At 33.7% G+C, this 13,491-nt stretch overlaps 1 protein-coding gene across 1 annotated transcript; it reads left to right on the top strand.

The window, feature by feature from the left end:
* Window positions 1-816: 816 nt before the first annotated feature.
* Window positions 817-4,166, top strand: LOC122399659 (radial spoke head 1 homolog). Its single transcript, XM_043400498.1, has 6 exons — window positions 817-876; window positions 1,575-1,794; window positions 2,346-2,572; window positions 2,966-3,082; window positions 3,298-3,444; window positions 4,011-4,166. Exons 1-6 carry the CDS (start codon window positions 817-819, stop codon window positions 4,164-4,166), a joined length of 927 nt encoding a protein of 308 aa, XP_043256433.1.
* The last annotated feature ends 9,325 nt before the right edge of the window (window positions 4,167-13,491 follow it).

Below are 13,491 nucleotides of genomic sequence, written 5' to 3' on the forward strand. Positions count from 1 at the left end.
ATTGTTTCATTCATTCGTCCTATTACGTTTTACAAGGGGTAGAAATTGTTTTTATGATCAATTTTAAATAGAAGATATTTTAGTAATTATTTATGGTAATTTTAAAATTGTATTTTTCCAATACAAATCAATAATAAAACAAGACACATATCAACTTCATAATTTTGAAACAACAGTTTAAAGGTTTGATGAGTTGAAAGGATTAATTTCGAAGAAATCGTGCAGCCATAACAAAGAGTAATTAATCTAGTTTTTAATGCATCAAGAGGTAGAAATTGTTTATATGATCACCCTTAATTAAAAGATATTTTAATAGTAATTATTGGTAACTTCAAAATTGTAATTTTCCAATACAAATTAATAATAAAACAATACACATATAAACTTCATAATTTTGAAACAACAGTTTAAAGGTTTGATGAGTTGAAAGGATTAATTTCGAAGAAATCGTGCAGCCATAACAAAGAGTAATTAATCTAGTTTTTAATGCATCAAGAGGTAGAAATTGATTTATGATCACCCTTAATTAAAAGATATTTTAATAGTAATTATTGGTAACTTCAAAATTGTAATTTTCCAATACAAATCAATAATAAAACAAGACACATAATATAAACTTCATAAGTTTGATGAGTTGAAAGGATTAATTTCGAAGAAATCGTGCAGCCATAACGAAGAGTAATTAATCTAGTTTTTAACGCAACTATGCAAAGTCAGTAAATTATTCGTATCGATTTTGATAATCGATTGTGCAATGTTTGAACATTCTTTTCGAGTATTCGTAAAATGTAACAAAAGCTTCTTTTGGAAATAGAAATGTCAGAGTATCCACCGATCGTAGGTGAACGCGGAGAAGAAGAAGTAAATCCGCTCGGGGTGAGCGTTTCTCTTTCATGTTCCGAAATAATTGACCCAATTCGTCTTTGATATTACAATTAATAACCTCGGTAATCCTTTCTGTCGAATCTGGACCTTTTCCATATAACGGGCTAATTTTAATTAGAAAAGTGAGATTTAATCTTATCGCGAAGTCAATGCGTTTCTAACTTTGAGGGCGCTGTTTTTGCAAAAACTCGTTAAATACATTCTTTGCGTACGTTTTTTTTATGCGAATGCAAAGGAAGATATGAAAGGCAAGAATTTAAAAAATGTGTAAATCTTTTTCTTTTCTTTCGTGAAAATTTATCAAAAAATAATAGCTTTTAAGTTAGCATTCTTTCGTTATTTTTTCTTTGGCAAAGGAAGCTATGAAAGGCAAGAATTTTAAAAATGTGTAAATCTTTTTCCTATCTTTCGTGAAAATTTATCAAAAAATGGCAGCTTTTGCGTCACCTTTCTTTCGTTGTTTTTTTCTTTGGCAAAGGAAGCTGAGTATAATCAATATGGCTGACAGAATTTCCAAGTAATTGTTAGTATCTTAGATGATTGTTTTTTTTAAGAACAGAGGAGTTTTCATAATTTTAACAATCGTGATTTGACTCATCAATTTTAAAGATTATTCGTGGGAAATATTAATCGTAATCAGTACATTGAATTGAACAAGTTTTATCGTTAATATCGAGTGAATATTGAAGGTGTACGAAGGTGAAAGAAACGATAAAGGAGACAGGCATGGACAGGGTAAAGCTTTGCTCCCCAATGGCGACATGTACGTGGGTCAGTACTGCAAAGGATCGAGGCACGGCAAAGGACTTTACGTGTTCAAAATCGGTGCTAGATACGACGGTGAATGGAGACAAGGTGTGAAATATGGTCAAGGAACTTTTTGGTATCCCGATGGAACACGATATGAGGGTACGAAACCAACGCACGAAAATAGAATCCGATCCAAACTCGGAAACGTCGCAAGGCGGTCGAAAAGATACACAATAATTTACATATAACACCGAAACGAGTTAAAACAATCATTTTTATAATCAATTTATTGAATTAAATTCATTTTATTCGAAACAAATTAATTCGGTCAGAAAATACAAAAATTAATTAGTAATTGGACTGGTAAAAATCATAATAAAACAAAACAATGTTATTTTTTATTTATGGCGTTCGTAATGTACGAAATTTAAATATAAAATGAAGAGATATGGTAAAAGAATGAAGAAGTAACAAGTATAACTGAATACACATACGACATTTTAACAAAAATAATTTTTAATTCAATATTTGCATATGGAACACAAAAAAGACATTATACTTGGGGTTATATAAAATTTTCCGGTTTTTAAAACAAATTTAACAGTATTTCTTTCGTTTTATTTTATTTTTTTCTTATTTTTGATACAATATTGGCAAACTTAGGCTATCAAAGCCTGTGGATATCTTGTAGACAACTGAATTTTTCACAGGGGAGTGGAAGAGAGATATGAAACACGGTTTCGGTGTATATTATTACATAAACAACGACGTTTACGAAGGCTCGTGGAAGAAGAACTTTCGACACGGTATGGGATCATACTTGTACGCTGACACGAACACCAAATTTATGGGAACATGGATCGTGGATCGTATGCAAGGACCTGGACAATTGATCCATCCCCGTCATCGATTCCACGGATTTTGGGAATTAAATTTGGTGAACTAATTACGAAAGGTTCCATTGCAAACCAAATCGAACACTTTTCGAAACAATGTTTCGAGCTCAATTGAAATTTGAACATGTTGTAATATTTAGCGATGTTTTAAAACAGTTTTAAACATTTTCTATATCGTTAATTTCACAACTGCTTATTGTAAACTGCTCTGTCCACAAAATATATTTTAACAAGAGCGGTAGCGAATTTTTCATAATGCATTGAAACATTTTTCGAAATCTTGAAAATAACATATCCAAGTTTCAATCAAATTCAACACGTTGCTCCAAAAATAATTAATTAAAATACAAAATAATTAAAAAGAATAACCAACGAAGGTTGAAAAAATAATCAAAAATATAGAAATACATTATTGACAAACAGTATAATTACAGCCTTATGGTCGGGGTTGTTTCACTTTCGAGAATGCTTGCATGCAACATGGACACTACGTACACGTTGAAGACGTGGAATTCGATGAAACGCAGGATGAACCCACGGAGGTAAAAATTGTGATGCAAAATATCGATTTTGATTAGCATGCTACACAATAATTGCAAATAAAAAATAACGTTGTATTTTCTGTTTAAATATTTGAATTTTATATCGCTTTAAAATGTTTTTTTATGCATTGAAAAATGGCGTGCTGCTTCACATTGCCAGTAAATCTTCTATAGAAAGATCCAATGACTATTTATAATATAAAACGAATTATATTGCTTTGTAGGAAATAACAAAAGATGCAAAAAGCGAAGTATTGGAATTGGAACCGCTTCCTTTGAAAAAAGGCATTATTCCAATATGGCGCGCGCGTTGTATCACGCCATATAATCCTGATCTGTTACCACCAGAACCAGTTCCTTTCCAAGAAGAGGTAATGCATAATATACTTAAGTATTTCCAATTTCCTAGCTAAACTTGTATGTGTTTGTTGGTAAAAAACACATCAAATATACACACGCTTTTATTATGGGTGATGTTAATAGTTTTTTAAATGTATATTAAAAAGTTCGTTGATTGTCAACTACCAAAAACAGGAAGCTCCTATTATTACCCAGAAGTGAAAACATTTAACATTATATTAGTGTCTGAAATAAATACCGGAAAACTATCCGACGATATCCGGTTTTGCTGTTCGACAAATTTGTTCGGACGTCCAGGATGTTACGGAAAACGGAAGTAGATGAGCTGAGCGATCTAAATTGATTGCTTTCAGTCTAACGAGAACTTCCGGTCGCTTCCATTCCGATTTGACAGAGCTCGAGCTGTGTATTCATTAATAAAATTACGATATCCGTATCAGAATCTCTTTTGCTTTATGTATCGCGTCCTTTCTTGTGCAATCGAATAACCCAACGAGTTATCTTCGTCGATAGTAATCAATAAGCGTAATGTTTTATTACATTAAAGAATTCATTATCATTTTTTTCATATTTTCAGGATTCTCTGGAGTCTCTTGTAGAAAAATGTTCGGAGGAATTGATGGAAAGAGAACAATACTTAAAGTATCCTGGAGAGTATCGTGGAGAAGGCGAGGAGTATTACGAAAAGGACGATCATGTTAGACCGTCCATCGAAACAATTTTTGAGACATGATGCCCGATAAAACAATTAATACTTTGTTCATTGTATTCAATATTGAAAAATTTACTTATAAGTTTAATAAACGTGACTGAATAATTAATTGACGAAATAAATGTACCACAGCTTATCAACTTTTTAATAAATTATTAAGGCTTTAATCTTCGTAATGGTTTTAATGGGTCGATGATCATCAATGACTAGCTTATGGTCACTGGTGGTCAACAGTGAGATTGATATCAAGGTCAGCGGTCCAGTGAAGATCCAGAAATGGTCAAGAGGTGGGACCAATCGAAATAGTTCCTTTGTAGACAAGACAGTCTTAACTGTTAACTTTAACTTTGGCTCTGACTGGTCTCCCCACCCTTTCCTTATCTTATCTTAGACATATCAGCAAGGTCACTGCGAAGAATTCTTCAGTCGCGTCGCGAATTCGGGAGTGTTCAAACGGCTAGAAGAGAACCGGGGACCGCTGATGACCACTACTGGCCAGAGATGACCAAGGCTGACCACTACTGACCAATACTGACCACTACTGACCAGTTCTGACTAGTGCTCCTGCCACTACTGACCACTACTGACCACTGCTGACCACTACTGACCAGTGCCGGACGGTGATGACCAACGGTAAGAACTGTTCAAAAATTCTCTCCCCTCTTCTATTCTATCGTTTGATGCCAATTTTGCTTCAATAAACTGATTTTGCCTTGCCTGTCTAACTGATGTTGCTATAATATGAATATTTTCTTACTTTACAGATGACCCAGTGGTAACTACCCTATGTACTGACAACAAGTAGTAAGTCCACTCCACTTATTTATATTTTATTATTTTTATTTGTTTGTTTGATGCGAATTCAACTTCATTTATCTATCTGACTGCTTTGATATGTATAATATTGCGGGATATAATAACGTAATATTATATTCTTGCTCGAATTCTCGTAATATTCTACGGAGGTACTTTGTTCGATTCTTCCATTTCGTTTGATTGTTTGGTGTTGATTAAACTTGGTGTCTCGATCCAAGTTTCTTTCATTACAATTACGAATGTGCGTTTTGACATGTAGAATATGGTATCGATGCATATACCATATTTGTTGCGATGACACTGATGAATATAAGATTTTTATTTTTACGTTTCAGCTTAAATTCTTGTAACATTTTACTAATATACTCTGCTCAATTCCCTTTAGCTAGGTGATAGATCATTTTTAAGTGTTTCACATCTCAGAGACGTGAGAAGTCTACCGGGCCAAACCTTGGTGTCGCTTTTGGGACGCACAGTTGGAAATTAAATCGTAAGGCAAAGGGGTAAAACGACTAGTTGTATACGTGCTTTCTTTGGCAAGTGTAGTTAGTACCTTTTACTTAAAATTATAATCTTCTTGCACACCGCGATTTTTAAGATGACAAATGTCATAGTAGATTCAATTATTTTTAATTTGACACTCATTTTAAAATGAATATATAATGAGTACATATATCTCTATTACATATACATCTGTAATCTCTCGTTCGCTTGTTCTCTGGTTCTCGCTTTCCGAGATTATGTCTCGACCGAAAGGACCGGAGAGTTTTTTGCTCGATCACCTCTGTTTGATTGAATGAAACATGTGACACCTGTGTATTAGGTGTGATAGCTCTTACCGCTTCAACCCCGGTGCAGCTTGGTTCAGCTTAAGTGGGGCCTCACCGAGCGCATATATTCTCCTCTTTATACGGAAAAGAGAATGACCTCCGGTGAGAGTTCTTGACCCATATCCGTTCTCGAGTACTAAGCGGGTCCTGTTGTGACCGTGTGTCCTCCAGGGCCCGGCGGTTGTACGTAGAGAGGTCCGATAGACGTGGGTCAGGGGCGCGACTTGCTTTTCTGATAATCAAGGCCGGGGGGGATCAATCTGATACCCACACTCACTGCACGCTATGAGCACGTGTCGCGTCGCGTTTTATTTAAGCGTGCGATCTTTTTACACGCCGCAATTTTTAATATGACAAATACCGCAATATCGATTGAAAGTAGAGTCATGATTTTAATATCTTTTATAATACTTATAATTATATTAATTTTAGAATGAGTGTCAAATTAGTAGCTTCCGATTGTCCTTTACATTCTTCAATAATTAAATTCACTTTCATAATTGAGTTGACGACTTTGGCTATCTTCGATGTCGAGGATACCCAAAGTCTTTCTTTACTTATTAAAATATATCATTAGATTCACGTGCAAGAATATATTTCGCGACGAATACATTTTAGAGTCAAAGTAATCTCGTATATTATGATGTACTATTTTTACTTTCTCACTGCACTTGCCTGTAGTTGTAGTATTTGTAGTTTTACAGGTTCAGTGTTGTTCTCTTACTAATCTATTGAAGAAGTTTCTGTTTCAGATCATATTCCCATGGAAGTTTTAGGTCTATAGAGGTAACAATTAAGAATTGTTACAATTTTGTTTGATATTGCTTGGTTTGTGTTTCAGGAAATCATCGTGGGATAAATAGAAGATAGAAGAAAGAAGAATGTATTTCATGTATTTTGTTTCAGATTGCTTAGTTTATGTTTTAATAATTTAGATTTATAGTTAGGTAAAATGTAGCAGTATGTTTCAGGAAATCTTCGTCGAAGGATCAACAAGGAAGAATATATTTTCTATGTATTTTGTTAGATGATTAGATAGGTAGGATGTAAATGAATTTAGATTTATAGTTAGGCAGGAGTTTGGTTTTCTCTATTAATCATTATATGAGGCAGGCAATATTTTGGTCCATTTCTCTGTTTTGTTGATGAGAATTTAAAGACAAATTCTTTCTGAAAAAACTCTTTCGTTGGTTGTTTCCTTCGTTGGTTGCACTTTCGTTTATTGCTTCTTCGACCAACGATCGTTGGTCACAAAAGATTTTTATTAATGGAGGGTGGTTGGGAATCGGCTAGGGCGGGTCTCCATTCGCAGCAACCTCCTCGTGGTGAGACCTGGGTAATATTATTTAGCGTTTAATTAATAATCGTATCACTTTTAGCTGGGTAATGCAATTATTAATTAAAAACTAAATGATATTAGCAAATTGGCTGCGATCCGCCTTGCATAGGTCATCTCAAATATAGAGCTTCTTCATTCGATTAGTTTTGATTCTCATTGATTCATCAAAGATTCTATAGTATTGTCACAGATGAGGTATAGAAGTAGATCCTTCATTCAATGTATTTTTGCTGCCTATTTTTAGGGGGTCTCGAAACCCCATTACCATTTTCGTGTCATTCGCAACGTTACCAACAGATCCAGAAATGAATTTCAATCTCTTTCATACTCAACTCATGATTTACGCAACACTGCAGCTGTTGCCTATCAATGCTAATTCAGTGAATAGTTTCTCAACTGATCACCATCCATGTGAAGAGGACGTTAAAATCAGCTCCGAATTTTCAAGTCGGTATGGCAGTCAGATTGGCAGTAATTCAATTGGTCACAGTTCTCTAGATCACCGTTCTTTAAACGAAGAGGTCGCTCAAATCCACTGGGTTTTTTACCAGGTGGGTATTTAAATGCGTGTAATACCGATTTCCATTAGATGCATAGTTTTCTATTCTATACCTCGTTTATGGTACCAGGGATGAGGTATACGAATAGACCTTACATCCAATGTGTTCTTTCGGCCCATTTTTCATTACCATTTTCGTGACACTCGCGATATTACCAACAGTTCATATTGTAAAAATCAATACAAGAGGAAGTGAGACAAAAAATGAAATTTTTTCTCGCAAGTGGGTATGTCTAATCACCAAAAATGATTGTAATTGACCCCCGCAACAGAAAATAATTTTTTGGAGGAACAGAATGTTGAAATCAAATTGTAAGGGGATTCTTATAAGAAGGCTTTCAATCTTCGACTTTATGATTTGTTTAATAGTTATCAAATTGTTATTATATCGCGTTGATTGCAGCACATTCCAGATCCGATTCCTCACATTTTTAATATTATCCAATACGACTCGAGATAGGGTGAAAAATTGCTTTCCGTAATTCTGCAGGGAAAGGTTATAAAAGGGAGGAAATCATTAACACAATCTATACGTTCGCGGAGTTATTAAAAAAGCTATTTGGAAAAATTTCATCGCCAGACAATCGTATCTCTATTTGCACATGGTACTCGATATTCAATATCCGAGCATATCATTCTTAATTAAATTTTCAATTTCGTTGCATTCCTTTTCGCTTGTTGGTAGACACTAAACGAGATATTGAAATATAGGGTGGAACATGGAACCTGACCAACTTAGATCATATCGATGCTAGTTTTGTTTAATATAACATGGCTTCGAAAGATCTTTAAGACATAAAATTCATTTTTATAAGTTAAAAAATCTATTAAATTGCAAATTTAAATTTATTATTTTATTAATTAAAAATTTATTATTTTATTAATTTTATTTGATATTAAATTTAATTATGAGCAAATTTCTTGTTAACTCATTGTCAGGTATTTTGTCTACTCTGTTGGGAAGAAACTCTCCTTACTGTTATGGTAGTAATATTAATATTAACACATTACCGACCGATAGCCTATTAATTGACTTTTTTACCGACACTTACCGACCGATAGCGTATTAATCAACTTTTTTACCGACCAACGCTTACCGACCGATAGCCGATTAATCAACCGCTACCGGTCGGTAAAGTGTTAATTAACATTATTGACGAGAAGTAGGATAAAATTAATAATATTTTTACGTGAAATCATACAAATCAACGATGCAGTATTTTTCGTAAAACAAAGAACCATTCGTGTCGTTGTGCATCAGCTTGAGAGTATTTAATTTCTGAACATTTGTTCGATGCAAAAGCATCTGTATGTTCTCTGCAGAATATTATAACCTGGTTATAATTGATGCCTACGTCTGCGTGGTAACTAGACGCCCATAATATCGCTACGAGGATAATGATCAAAATACACATAAACGTTGGCAGCTGCATCTGGGTATTATTATGCGTTCCCTAATAGAAGCTGATGAGTCTCAGGTTACTATTCAATCAAGAACTACCCCGTAAAGTCTACCTCGGATTTTATATTTCAGCCAGGCCTGCTCATTAAAGCGAATTTTGTGAAAATCTCCGCTTACCATAACCAATTCTGCGAAAGTTTGACGAGGGATTATGCGGGGGCACCGCTTCCACAATATCTGCCTGGTAAACAACCCTCCCTTCACTTTCGTAATTATGTAACATGCTTTCCATGCAAGTTTTACATCGCTGGAATTATTTAAATCGGCGCTGAAAGGACACCTTTGAGGTTTCGACTCAATCGAGGACATTTAGAAAAATTAAGAAGGATGTTCCCATGGAACCTTCCATGGAATTCACCGTAAAATGGAAACTTCTCTGGAACAAGCGTGTGAACAGAGGAGTAACATTTTTAAAAAAATACTTACATTGTTTTAAAACACTTCTTTCTACAGACACTCGAATAACGAGAGATTTGCTTGTAATTTTGCCTAAAAATTAACGATCTTCCCAGATTTTTAACGCTTATTCCCAACTGTTTGCACGCTTTGCATAATATTTCGAATTTTCTTTTATCATTATTTATTTTATGAGACGATCGAGAGTCGAGATTCGTACAAATGGGGGCTGTTTCTTAAACGTTCCAATGGAAGCTTTCCATGGAATTCACCGTAAAATTGAAACATCGCTGGAACAAGCGTGTGAACAGAGGAGTAACATTTTTAAAAAAATACTTACATTGTTTTAAAACACTTCTTTCTACAGACACTCGAATAACGAGAGATTTGCTTGTAATTTTGCCTAAAAATTAAAGATCTTCCCAGATTTTTAACGCTTATTCCCAACTGTTTGCACGCTTTGCATAATATTTCGAATTTTCTTTTATCATTATTTATTTTATGAGACGATCGAGAGTCGAGATTCGTACAAATGGGGGCTGTTTCTTAAACGCGTAGTGAGATTAAAAACTTTATTGGAATTAAACGAACGTGCAACGCGATTACTCTTGGAAAAGGTGTTCAGGAAAGTGTGTTCTCCAGAATCGTATCTTGCATAGTTCGTTTGTCTATTTTGGCGTGTGAAATCATTCGTAAGGGAACTATTGCTCGACGAACGAGTTGCTAATAGTGCATGTTCCCAAAGCTTGGACAAAATTTCCTTTTCCTCGTTCAAGGAAACTGTGTCCTTGCTAATCGATCCAGCTCTATCAGTTTTCGTTGAGGTGAACTTGGAAATCTTGTTGGAATGCTTGCAGTTCGAACTGCACACTTTTCTTTGAAAATCAATGCTTTTGTCGTCATTTATATCGTCTGTATTACTTTGCAAAAATTCTTTAGATTTATTTTGTACGTCATCTTCACAGGATTTGCACGAATCGTTCGATTCTCCAGATTTTCTTGATTTTCTGATCGTTTTCTTTGGACCACGATCCATAGATGTACTGTTTGACATTTTCAATTCTCTATCCTGAGAGAAATGCATTAAAATTATTACTAATCTCCTCCAAAATAAACCTTGGATTGAGAATAGAATAATTAACAATTTTAATGTGAATATTTGCATTCACTATTTTTCTATCAGAAACATACAAAAGTTAGAAGTAGTTTTGTTATTAGAATGGTTTTAAATCAATAATAATTAAATGTTAAGCTTTCGAAGGATCAATTTTTCTCTTCCACGAAGGAGGAACAAATTTGCACAGTCGGTTGTTAAATGGAAATGAGGATGAAGGTGGGTCGTAGAAAAATCGACTAAAAATTTTTCAGATACATTGTTTATCATACTTATGACTTGTACGATAAATACGTCCGACGGAAATAATATTTATCGCCCTCGCGAACGCCGCGGTTCTTGATTTTAGAATTCTCATTTCTCTTTCAATGTACCTCGTTTGCATCGTGGACGCCGTTTTTAAGGAAGATGGATCCTCCGGAATAAGACTTCCTCGCGTGAGAGTCTTCTATGGATCTCAATTTTTCTTTGTTACAACGCTTGATATACTTTAATGGCAACGATGGTCGCGCGCCAGGTACTTCATCCTGCATTTTAGACAACGTTCTTACTATTCAAAATTTGATATTCGATCGTCAGTCAAATTTTTCAATGTCTTTATAAACATTGAGAAAAGAAGCTTAGTCGCGTTCGTTTTTCGAAAATTCATTTAAATTCTGTATTAAATATTTAATAATAAACACAACATTTATACAAATTTATTTACATAACATTTATTAAATTAAATATTTACATAACATTTATTAAAATAAATATTTACATAACATTTATTAAATATTTAATTTGTTTTTCAAATAGTCAATTTATAATATTTAATCATAAATTCTATTCAATTATTGATCATTTTCACTGGATGTATGAAAATTGCTCTATTATTAAATAGGATTTTTGTGTCATATAAAATTATTTCATAAGAATTTTATTGTATACCATTTCTAAATATAGCTATAGTCAATTTATAATATTTAATCATAAATTCTATTCAATTATTGATAATTTTCACTGGATGTATGAAAATTGCTCTATTATTAAATAGGATTTTTGAGTCATATAAAATTATTCCATAAGAATTTTATTGTATACCATTTCAAAATATAGCTATAGTCAATTTATAATATTTAATCATTATTGATCATTTTCACTGGATATGTGAAAATTGCTCTATTATTAAATAGGATTTTTTAGTCATATGTGAATAATTTTATGTTTTTTTATCTTTTAAGTTAATGTTTTGTCAAATTCAACTATGCACAGCTACTTTCGAAATGCATTGTGGAAGATATTGCACTGATAAATTCCTCTATTTTATTTTTTAAATCCTCTTACTAGACACACCTTTACGTACCATCTCATTTGCATTGATAAAACGTTTATCAATCAAGTTTGATCCTTCATAATTCGATTTTTGGTTACGAAAATCCTCAGATAAGTTGTCCATGACGTCTAATGTGGATTCGTTAGCTCTAAGTTCGTGGGACTTGATTAAAGGAGCATATTTAAAACCCTCCACAGGTGATGCAGGTGGGGCAGTAGGGTCATTGTCTTCATCCTGTATACGAGATATTAATTTAAATTTCTACTTAGAATATTTGCACAATTAAGTCAGTTTTTTTTTTCGTAAATAATTGTTTGAAACAAAATTCGTGTAAATCTTATGGAATATTGACACAAAATTCGATGATGCTCACCGAAAAGGATAGTTGACTATATAATTTGCAACACATGGTGTCGTTAAATTCCAGTTCCAATTTCCACGCCATGATGGTTATATTTTCACGTTCGTTAATTTCTTGAACTGTGTCGAATGTGGGATAATTGCAATCAATTCTTCGTTTCTATATTGTTTCTGATAAAGTAACACAGTCCGTGGCCAAGTAAATTACAAATAAAATTTGTTTTATAAACGCATCGAAGTGTGCAGTTTGCTTCAAGGCTCGTCGCGCTGTTTTTAAATACAAGGTGGCTTCATGCAGAGGGGAATCTGACCTTTATTAAAGCGGACGCTCGTAAATCTGTCTTTGAATCTCTTTGCATTCGAACGACAGGTTAATTAATCTCTCTGATTATCTTGGACGTTTGTTCACTGCGTTCAATAATTTCTTTTCCCTCTTGTAAAAGCTTTTGTGCGAACACGGACTCGTAATAACGGTTTCGATCGATTGTAATTCGAAAATAATTCAAGTCTCGATGCAAATATGGAAGATAATGATTTTATATTTTAATTTAGCGAATATTTTTTATATTGGGGACAAAAATCGATCGATTTATCGCAGTTTAGCTCTTTTCTATCTTGCATGGGTACGAGATTGCAGGGAGAGGGATGTTTAGTTGTGAGTATTCGCGAGTAGATGTCGCGTCGATCGTGAGTCACATTTTTCAAAAAATATCGAAGCTAGCATAACTTTCAGATCACACTATTTTTTAAAATATTGACACTATTAATATTTTAATTTTCTGTGCTGTAAATACTGCTATAAAATTCTGGTATTCCATTGTACAATATTAAATGAAATATCGAGGGGTATCATCTAGCAAAATGGCGTCGATTTTCAGATCTTCACTCCTAGACTTCTATTGCAAAGAAGTCTGTTATTACGTTTTTCTCGAAATCCTACTACTAAAATTAGTAAAGAAATTAGAGTGACTTGTTTCTAGTAGAATAAATGATTAAAAATTTCAGTTGCTGTGGTGATATCGATTCCTTTCGATTCTTTAAAGATGTATGCATATCGTTTTCGACGATCTCAAACGATCATTGAGGACACAAGAATCAATGGATCGATACCACGCGAAATAGGAACTTACAATTAGTGTTTTAGATTGATAGATT

Source organism: Colletes gigas, unplaced genomic scaffold, assembly GCF_013123115.1.
Source record: "Colletes gigas isolate AHSC1104 unplaced genomic scaffold, ASM1312311v1 Colletes_gigas_Sc00014, whole genome shotgun sequence".
In the NCBI taxonomy this organism is placed as follows: Eukaryota; Metazoa; Arthropoda; class Insecta; order Hymenoptera; family Colletidae; genus Colletes; species Colletes gigas.